At 41.1% G+C, this 10,930-nt stretch overlaps 2 protein-coding genes across 2 annotated transcripts; one reads left to right on the top strand and one right to left on the bottom strand.

Annotated features, from left to right (window-relative positions):
• Positions 1 to 6,261: 6,261 nt before the first annotated feature.
• LOC109474448 lies at positions 6,262 to 7,008 on the top strand. Its single transcript, XM_019774741.1, has one exon. The coding sequence runs from the start codon at positions 6,262 to 6,264 to the stop codon at positions 7,006 to 7,008; it is 747 nt and encodes a 248-aa protein (XP_019630300.1).
• Positions 7,009 to 7,728: 720 nt separating this feature from the next.
• LOC109474558 (leucine-rich repeat-containing protein 15-like) lies at positions 7,729 to 10,683 on the bottom strand. The gene is made up of 2 exons (XM_019774890.1): positions 10,527 to 10,683; positions 7,729 to 10,121 (listed from the first exon to the last, which is right to left on the bottom strand). Exons 1-2 carry the CDS (start codon positions 10,530 to 10,532, stop codon positions 8,361 to 8,363), a joined length of 1,767 nt encoding a protein of 588 aa, XP_019630449.1. The 5' UTR covers positions 10,533 to 10,683; the 3' UTR covers positions 7,729 to 8,360.
• Positions 10,684 to 10,930: the final 247 nt, after the last annotated feature.

Raw genomic sequence — 10,930 nt, 5'->3', positions numbered from 1 at the left:
GCCATCTCCTACACTCTCACAGGCGAGCTGTGGCTGTGCTTGTACGGTGACTGTTATCGTCAGCAGCAAGCCCCACACGCTGATGGCCATGGTCGGTGATTCCTTGTGGGGATCCTGGAATTTAATTTCAGAATGATGAGTAAACAAAGTGCGCTGGAATTTAATTTTAGGATGATTAAAACAAAGTGCCCTGACCTGGGAGGGCGGACACTGCTCCCAGCACCGTAGAGATACAGGGGAGCCTACGCTGGCTGCCAGGCTAGGCTATAACGCGACCAGCATATTAACGACATACGCCCAATACCTGCATAATGAGCCGGGCTGAGACTGAGTGACCTTCTGGCTATTTTCTGACAGGCTGCAGAATGTAGGACATGGCTGCTGGTGAAATCAATGCAGGGCAGTGGCTTCAGCACTGAACGGGTATTTCGTTTTTCCCCGACTGATCACCAGTGCTTAATTTGGCGTACCGTACGATTTTGATTACGGATTAGTAAACAGTATCATATATGAATATTTGCTGATGGGATAACATATAATCCTTGCTAATCAAAGCAAACATTATATGGTATAATATGTAGGGAAGGAATATGTAGGGAAGGAAATATATCGTTCTTTGTCTAGCATAAACTTGACTCTGCATCTCCAGGCTGATACATCATGACTGTGACCTACTTTATCAAAAGGGCTTTCGTAAATTCATAGTGATGAACAATGCTAGTAATGCAGATGTGAACGTTGTTTTGTACTTACAAATGTACGAGACGACGAATATGTGGCGTCCCTCGAGACGTTCGGTGAAACACCCCTCAATGTATGGGGCCCGCACCCCGAACCATCCAAGAATGGCGTTTGAAAATACCACCCGACTGACGGTTTGGATCCGGGTCATACAGGTTTCTACATGTAGCCTCACGCCCCAGCATCCTGAAGCGGAGTGTCTGGGTACTGCAGATGGGGCGTTGAAGACTGAATTGCAGCAATCATGGGTAGTAGATGTATTACTAATAAGGCTTTACAAATAATAAGCATCTTGAAACACGTAACGTTACACATAATGACCTATGTTACTGGACAGAAGATCCTGATTGGTAAGTTATTTGTACAAGACGTAAAGAAATAAAAAAAAGCTAAACATGTATGACTCTTGTATCACAAAACCTGAATAGTCAGTACAGGTTTCGTCGTAAGCATGAATGTTGATATTATTCAAATAGCCAGATCCAGACAATTAATATCACCACGTATACCTAAGAGTTGATTTGTTTCTTGCACAGCATTGCGGATCAGCTATCGAAGGGCACGGATCAGCTATCGAAGGACGCACCCTCAAAAACAACAGCAACTGGTGCCTGGGACTTGAAAGAACCAGTGGACAAATATTTAAGGTAACTGTTACTCTGTAGAAAAGCTGTTACGTCTAAGTAAGGGTTTACTTCTTCAAGCATATGTTGATAAATTGTGACACATTCAGTAACTGTTGGTAAGGCGGGTACTGAGAAGCCTAACTATCAGAAAATATCCGCTTGGAGATCAGGAGGGGAACAGACTAGGCTGCGGCACCCTGATACGGTTTTTTTTCGTGACGCTATACTTCTGCGACAAATTCTGATCAAACCAGAGAATTTACTTGCCTTGCCAGACCACAGTCTGTTTAAAATGTTTTTAGGGTTGTTGGACTATAAGTATATCCATCAAAAGTCGTTAGACGACGAGTTTATACCAACTGTTTCTGCTCATTTGTCTGTACTTAACAGTTTTCCTAACTGCATAATTTGACGGGAGCGACTACGAAACACAGTCCTGTAATGGCTGTTTGTGATGGTATTTCAGAAAAAAGCAGATAATTCTTGATATTTATTTATCATCATGTTACTTCTGTTTTCATTAAACAGGGTAAGGCGCGCTCATGATCAGTGTTTCACACTGCTTTGCTTTAGTCTAGAGTAACATAGACAAAACTTCAACGAAAAACTGCAAATGCAGAACACCTCAAAAGTACAATATATTCAGAACCGAGCGTCAAATCAGAATCGTATATCGTATCAAAGTCGATGTAGCAGTACTGGTCAGAATTCTTTCAAGACAATGGTTACATTTTCTTTTTTTCTTCTGATTTTTTATCTGGACGGTCAGGGAAAAGCACCAGTAAACAACCTTAATATGAATATGAAAGAACCAGTGCCAGACAATAAACACAACCATATACCTATCACCACAGTAAATAAAATTTATTTTTCTTCTGATTTGTTTATCTGAAAGGTGCAAAGGTCAGGGAAAAAATCAATAAACAGCCTTAATATGAATATTAAAGAATCAGCCCCAGACAATAACACACACATATAGCTAACACCTCAGTAATTTGAAATTATTTGTTACACACTATAGAGAAACAGCTAATAAACCATATGTCCAACAAGTACCACAACAACCAAAGGATAGGAAGCTTAAGCTACTCAAATATATTCTCCAAGCAGGTTGAGGCGTCGATTTTTTTGGACGTGTTTCTATGCGTTTTATCGGGCTTTCAAAAAGTTTTGTTCTCAAAAGCCCGGTATCAGGATGAACAGAAAAAAATCGGTCAGAAAAGTGTTAAGCAGTATTTCTTGATACCACAAACTTGAACTTGGTTCTCGTTATTCCTGTATTCTCATTACCCGACTTCGTCTGGGCACCTGCAGCTTGAATTACAGTCTTTATACCCGAGGTCTTGTTACAAGTCCATCCTGTAGCTGCGGGTGTCCATATGAAACGATTGCTCATTATTTATTGCACTGCCCTATATACACCTACCAGCGCTTAGTCCTTTTTGGCAAGCTTTCAAGCATACTTGGTAATATTGTTGATTTAAACACCCTTTCTGATAATTCCATACAATATTTAGTTCTTCGCGGTAGTTTCCTTTGTTCGTATGACACCAACTTCAAAATAATGTTAGCCGCACAAAATTATATATTAGAAACAAAAAGATTCTAACTGTATGTGTCTTCTGGGATGGGAGGATTGTTACTCACGCGAGGTCTCATGTATTTTTAAATGTCTTGTAAAATATTTTTCTTTCATTGTAAAAGTGGCTGCGAGAATATAAGTTGTACCTAACTTGAGTTCGCAGTCACTTAGTCCATGTCTTTTCATTTGTAATTCTCATTGAGTTTCTGAATAAAAAAAAAAAAAATAATAATAATAATAAGCATCTTGAAACACGTAACGTTACACGTAATGACCTATGTTACTGGACAGACGATCCTGATTTGTAAGTTATTTGTACAAGACGTAAAGAAATAAAAAAAAAAGCTAAACATGTATGACTCTTGTATCACAAAACCTGAATAGTCAGTACAGGTTTCGTCGTAAGCATGAATGTTGATATTATTCAAATAGCCAGATCCAGACAATTAATATCACCACGTATACCTAAGAGTTGATTTGTTTCTTGCACAGCATTGCGGATCAGCTATCGAAGGGCACGGATCAGCTATCGAAGGACGCACCCTCAAAAACAACAGCAACTGGTGCCTGTGGCATCATCTACACGAGTTCTTGCCTAGATAGTGCCAACTTTACTGAGGCTACCTTGACTGACTTGAAAGAACCAGTGGACAAATATTTAAGGTAATTGTTACTCTGTAGAAAAGCTGTTACGCATAAGTCAGGGTTTACTTCTCCAAGCATATGTTGGTAAATTGTGACACTTTATGTCTGTTGGTAAGGTGAGTAGCTGAGAAGTCCAACCATCAGAAAACATCCGCTTGGGGATCGGATCAGGGAGGGAACAGACTTGAATGCTGCACCCTGATATGTTTTTTTTCGAGACGCTGTACTTCTGCGACAAATTCTGACCAACCCAGAGAATTTGGTTGCCTTGCCAGGCCGCAGTTTGTTTAAAATGTTTTTAGGGTTGTTGGACTATAAAGTACTAGTATATACCCGTCAGAAGTCGACGTCGTCGTTACAACTGTTTCTGCTCCTTTGTCTGTACTTTTAACGAAAACTGTTAAAACAGTTTTCGTAATTGCATAATTTGACGAGAGCGACTACGAAACACAGTCCTGTAATGGTTGAATGGTTGTTTGTGATGGTACCTCAGAAAAACGCAGATGATTTTTTATATTTATTTAATCATCATGTTATTTCTGTTTTCATTAAACAGGGTAAGGCGCGCTCAGTGTTTCACATTGCTTTGCTTTATTCTAGAGTAACATAGACAAAACTTAAGCGAAAAAAAAACGAAAAACAGCAAATGCAGAACAACTCAAAAGTACAATATATACAGAACAGAGCGTCAAATCAGAATCGTATAACACAACTCAAAGTCGATGTAGCTGTACTGGTCAGAATTCTTTTCAGACAATAGTTACTTTTTTTTTCTTCTTCTGATGTGTTTATCTGGAAGGTCAGGGAAAAGCATCAGTAAACAACCTTAATATGAATATTAAAGAACCAGTGCCAGACAATTAACACAACCATATACCTAACACCGCAGTAATTAAAATTCATTTTTCTTCTGATTTGTTTATCTGGAAGGTGCAAAGGTCAGGGAAAAACATAAAAAAACAGCCTTAATATGAATATTAAAGAACCACCCCCAGACAATAAACACAATCATATAGCTAACACCGCAGTAACACACTATATTACACAGCTAACAAATCGGGTTTTCTTTTCTGTACCGGCATCTTTTTTTCGACAACAGTCCTCAAATGCCCGGTATCAGGATAAACAGAAAATATCGGCCTGTACAGTGTTAAGCAGTATCTTTTGATACCACAAACTTTGAGATACGACACATAAAGTTGTTGTTGCTTTACGGATGAGGTACTTGTTTGTTTTAGGTGGAAGGACACCATGGGGCGAAAGCTGCGATACATACTGATTTTCCTTCTCATCATCTTGGAGGGACTCAACATGCCAGCCGCCAGTCGTCCGTACTGTGACTGTAAACCATCTTCTATAACCTGTTACTGCCACAACAAACTCATCACAACTATCCCTCAATACCTCCCAACATCTATCACTGCGTTGATCTTGGAAAGTAATCTTATTACAGCTGTAAATCAGTCAGAACTCTTACGGTACAGAGATTTAGAAGTACTTAATTTGGCGATCAATAGTATTAGCATCGTTGATTATTTCCCAAATCTACCTAATCTTACCTTTCTGAACTTATACAAAAATCAAATAACTAACATCTATCCTGGAACATTTGCAAATCTACCGCAGCTCAATACCTTGTTGCTGCACAAGAACCAAATATCAAAGATTCAGATAGGTACGTTTGCAAATCTATCTCGGCTACAAAGGTTGATCTTAAACTCCAACACTGGCGGCAGGATACGTTTACAGCCTGGTCTATTCACTAATTTACACAGGCTCGAAACGTTGTGTTTACACAGCAGCAGGATAGTAAAGATTCAGGCAGGTACATTTGCAAATCTAACCAGGCTAAAAACATTGGATCTGTACCAAAACTGGATAACAGAGATTCAGACAGGCACATTTGTAAACCTGCCCAGTCTCGAAACGCTGTGCCTATACCGCAGCACGATAACAAAGATCCAGGTAGGCACATTTGTAAATCTACCCAGTCTAGTAACGTTGAACCTAGAGGGCAACAAGATAACAGAGATTCTGGCAGGTACATTTGCAAATATGTCACGGCTACAAAATCTGAACCTTCGGTTCAACAAGATGCATGCCATTTCCCCTTCAGTTTTTGGCTTGGTGTCATCTACTATCAACATAAGAATCGACGAAAACCCATGGCAGTGTGACTGTAGGATGGTCCACTTAAGGCTGAATACGACTGAATTTCCTACACTTAAAGACAAGATAATATGTACCAAACCACCCAAATTATACAGGCAGAAGCTTAAAGATGTCAATCTTGAAGAAATGATGTGCGAAGAACCAAGCATGTCAACACCAACTGATGATATCCAAACATCCACATCTGTCACACTGCCCCTTGTTAGCGAATCAGAAAGTATTGGTAATTGTTCCAATATTTCCGTCACTTCTCGCTATCGCTGGTACTTCAAACGCAATGCTGGTTCAACATCACACGCAGCAGGCACACCAAGCAAGACCACAGCAACACCAACTTCACCTCTTAATCTTGCAATCACCCCTGACAAACCAGAAAGCAGCAGTTCCCATGAATCTACTCCCAATCTCCCCTTGCCTTTTCTCATTGGCTCAGTCTGTGGACCAGCAGCCTGCATGTTCCTGATTTTCATCATCATTCGTATAGCGTGGTACAAAATGAGGGCAAAGCGTCCTCCTTTAGGGATAAATCCCAATTCCGTTGGTAGCACCAAACTTGTAATTGCCAATGCTGGTATTCAGATAGGAGCAGCTACTAGTACGTATACTGCACTGAAAGGTGGTACTCATAGGCACCCATATGAAGATATCAATAAACACCATGTCAAGACAGGGCAGGGGCAGACTCAGGCCACCATTGAAACCAACACAAACATCACAGCTACTGATGAAATGACCAGTGTCCATGATCACCAGTATGAAGACGTGGACCAACATCATCAAACAGGGCAGGGCCAGTCTCAGACCATCACTGAAATGAACACAAACATCACAGCTACTGTACTGACCAGTGGTCATGACTATAAGTACGAAGATATGGACCAACATGACCAGACAGAGCAGGGTCAGTCTCAGACCATCACTGAAATTAACACAAACACCGCAGTGTCTGTAACTAGTGGTCAGGACCATCAGACTGAGAATGAAGATATGGACCAACATGACCAGACAGGGCAGGGTCAGTCTCAGGCCACCGCTGAAGCCTTGGATGTAGGAAATGTATCGTATGACACGGGGCCTACTACCTCGCAGCTACCTTCTCTGTACGAAAACCAACATGGTCATATAGGGCAGGGGCAGTCTCAGGCCACCACTGAAGCCTCGGATATGGGAAATGTATCGTACGGCACGGGACCAACTACCTCTCAGCTTAATTCTCTATACGAAAATGTGGAAACATCATAATTAAACCCACATTTTATCAGGAAGACTATTGGACAGTCTCCATTAAACTGAGTGCACCAAAACACACAAAAAGTATGACAAGCTACTGAACGGGGAAGTGAACCCCAGGAAAAGGTGTCCAAGGGGTCATATTTGATGAATACAAGATCTAGATCAGCACTTGTTTGTAATCATTGTATTGTAACGTTATTGTATCTTCAGTATAATCCAGAGGGTAGCGGAATGTATACACACACCACTAATTGATCAGCTACTGAACTGGGAAGTAAAGATGTTATATTTTCTAAGGTGTTAATTTCTAAGAGATCACATTTAATGAATACAAGTTCAGCTCGTATTTGTAAATCGTTGTATCTTAATGTACTTGTAGCTTCGAATCCAGTGGGTAGTGGTATGTTTATACACACTACTAATAGATGATACCCCGTAGATGGGTAAATAATGGTAGGGCCCAAAGGGGGCCACCATGATGGAAAATAGGAGAAAAGGTCGAAAGAGAAGTGCCAATCAGAGAAAGCTGTTGTTAAGAGGAGGTGGAGAAATAAAAGGATAGTGACCAAAGAGAGCATTGTTCGACTGTTGATATGAAAGCTTGTTTATACAGTATACTGACACTGTTATCCGGAGCCAATGGGATTTACACAGGCCAGCTCCTCGGCTCCAGTATAGAAAGCAACATACACCCAAGGAATTTTACCACAGACACCCATCAATCCTTGCTCGCATCGTTTATTTCTTGTGAAGAATAAACACATGAACTAGTTGTACTACTCGCCAAAAAGCAGTTACTCAAGCAACTGGATATGATTTTGAACAGTTGCTTGAGTAACTGCTTTTTGGCGTATCGTATTACCTGGATGTCTAACCTTCATCGACGTAGTTGTACTACTTCACGTCCTTAGTATCTTTCACAAATGTTATTTAGCTGCGTATTTTGTACATCAAAATCAACACACGAATTAGTTACACTGATTCGTTCACATTTTAGTATTAAATGTGTTATAGAAATCATTAACAATTATCGAATTAGTATCAAATATGTTATATAACTGAGTCTATCTTATGTACAACACATGAACTAGCTATAGTTACACTACTTCACGTGAACTAGTTACAAAATATTCCTCAAATGTTATTTTAGATAACACACAATTAACTCAGTTAAAACTGATTTCAACCCTGACGCAGTTAAAGTCATTTCTTGGACAACATAGTAGCAACATCAACATGCACTACTTTCTCGTAACTTCGTTAACATCTTTCTCAAATTTCTTATTTCTTATGTCAGTCGTCTAGGCTAATGGACATTCTTACAAGTACAATGCAGACTGAGTATATATCGCGCTGTTCTGTCAGTTACTTATGAGGCTATTAGACAACAAAGCAAGGACCGACAAAGCTACCCAACCTATTTGGTTAAAACAAACCATTCTAGGAGCGGCACAAGTCAAGGCATTCTTTGGGACTTTATCAAGAGAATCAGACGACAAGCGAAGAGGATTCGAACACTCCAATTTCGAACCTACCCAGGAAAACTCTGGACAGTCGTACACAGGTTCCCACTCACAAGTACAGTCAATGTTAATTTCCGTCAATGACGTCGATACATTCTGAGAGGGCAGCATTTCACAGGTAATATTCGTCAGTGGGTTATCCTGCAAATATATGTTTTCTATCATTGGGAGCCCGTCAAAAGTACCGTGTTCAATCACGGAGAGTTTGTTGTCGTTCAGATACAGTAATCGGAGCATTTGTAAACCATTAAAAATGGTAGAAGGCAAGCTTTTTATGCCGTTTCCTTGCAAATATATATGCCAGACGTCGTGAAGATCTCTGAAGACGTTAGCATCGAGATTATCTAGTTTATTGTCGCCCAGTTCAAGGAACTGGAGAGAGGTAAGGTTGTCAAATATTCCGGGCGGTAGATATGTGAGATCATTGCCCTGAAGATTAATGTACCCTACCTTAAGACATGAACTGAAAAATCCAGAGGGAATGGTTTTGATGTTGTTATGCCCCAGTTTGATCAACCAGGCATTGCGAAGGTCTTGGAAGAGGTCAGGATCAAGAGTATGTAGCCGGTTATTCTCTAGTCTAACAGACTTCAGCTTTACAAGGCCGTGGAATATCCCAGTGGGAAGCGATGTGAGGTTATTGCCGTCCAGATTAACGCTGTTCAATTTCTGGAATCTACCAAACAGTCCAGCCTCGATTGTCGAGACGTTGTTGTTCGCCACACTAAAGACAGTGAGCGAAGGGTGGTCCCCGAAACGGTTTCCCTTGAGTTGGACCAGACGGTTGTTGTCCAGTGTCAGAGAACCCAACTCTTCGAGACCGAGAAACAGATCGGGTGGGAGGAAAGTGATGTTGTTACCGTTCAGATAGAGTCTAGAGAGCGATATCAACCCGTTAAAGACTCCCGGTACAAGATTTCCGAATCCGTTGTCGCTGAGGACGAGACTGGACAAATTCTGGAATCTAGCGAAAACATTCCTATCTATGCGAGATATGTAGTTCCCGTCGAGTTCTAGCGACTGTACATGGATAGGCAGCGACGGCAAAATGTGGTCTAAGGTTTTAATGCCATTCCTTGCCAAACTTATTTGCCGTAAAGAAGGCAGGCCAGAGAAAATGCCGACAGGAAGAGATTCAATACGGTTGCCGCCGAGATCAAGTTTCCACATGTTCACTAATCCACGAAAAACACCTACACTTAAGTTCTCGAGCATATTACCCTCCAAATTTAGCCACTCCAATGAGGACAAGGTTTCAAACGCCCCAAGCTTAATTTCAGAGATCTGACTACTTGAGAGAGTGAGCATCTGTAACTGAGACAACTGATGGAAGGCCATTCTCGGAAGTGACGTCAGTTGGTTTCCGGTGATCCTGAGAGAAATGGTGTTGTTCGGTATCCCTGAAGGTAGTTCAGTTAATTCTGGACGCGTGCAAATGACAAAGGCGATGAGAGGTTTGCAGGTACAGGCGGCGCTTCTGCCGGAACTGTCACACGCCCGAATGGGTTGTCCCGGTGCATGCCGGATGATGGCCGCCATTATGACCAGTACCTGCAGCAGTTTGGCTGCCCTGTAACGGCTGGGAGTGGTTCTTTGACCCTGGAAAAGGCAAAGACAACACTTTTTGAAGGTCAAGTTCTATCAGCACAACCAACCAACCAACCAACCAACCAACGAACCAACCAAGTAACATACTTGATGCTTTGCACTCTCTAGCAAGACAAAAAAACATTATACTGAGTTTTTTAGTCCAGTTGGACACCAGCATTTACCTGAAAACTATTATGATACTAGTTTATTGATATTGATCATTTGATTTAATTTTATCAGACCAAAAATAAAGTTTTAGGCTCATTATCTCACAAATTATCTTAAAGGAGCAATGAGGAGAGAATGTATGTCCAAAATGTCTATCACTTTTGAGACCCAATCAATTGAAACCCACGCTCTTTTTGGGCCGGCAAAAGAATCCCGGTACCAATATCATGGCTGAATATGAGCTACCTGCATCGTGAGCACTGGATGGTATAAAACACGGGCCTTTCCAGCCAGCAACGTGATCTGTTGAGGTACCGTGACCGCAGACCGTGGGGGGGGGGGTATGATCCAGCACCGACTAGCTCTCTTCTGTCGAGACTGTTTGAGAAATCAAAGGCGTGAAGCGAATAATGATACATGCATAATTGTTTTATACTTGCTCTTGTTGAAGTATTGAACAACTCCCTAAGTTAACCTCCAAGCAGATTCTACGATAGTAAGGCTGTAACCTTTGGCCACATGATCACTACTTTGCCACCGTAGGATCTGCCTGGAGATTACTACTAGGCTAAGTTAGATATACTGTAGTTCAATATGCACTGTGTTGCAATGACGCTATAGCAAGTATCAAGTGACATCATTTGAACACA

Source organism: Branchiostoma belcheri, unplaced genomic scaffold (genome assembly GCF_001625305.1).
Source record: "Branchiostoma belcheri isolate BF01 breed outbred unplaced genomic scaffold, Haploidv18h27 scaffold31, whole genome shotgun sequence".
NCBI lineage: Eukaryota > Metazoa > Chordata > Leptocardii > Amphioxiformes > Branchiostomatidae > Branchiostoma > Branchiostoma belcheri.
Note: the sequence above shows the minus strand (reverse complement) of the source record. Positions and strands in the feature narration are given on the sequence as shown.

Excerpts from the sequence above, each read along its gene's own strand:
- LOC109474448 (XM_019774741.1), top strand. The coding sequence starts at position 6,262 with ATGAGGGCAAAGCGTCCTCCTTTAGGGATAAATCCCAATTCCGTTGGT.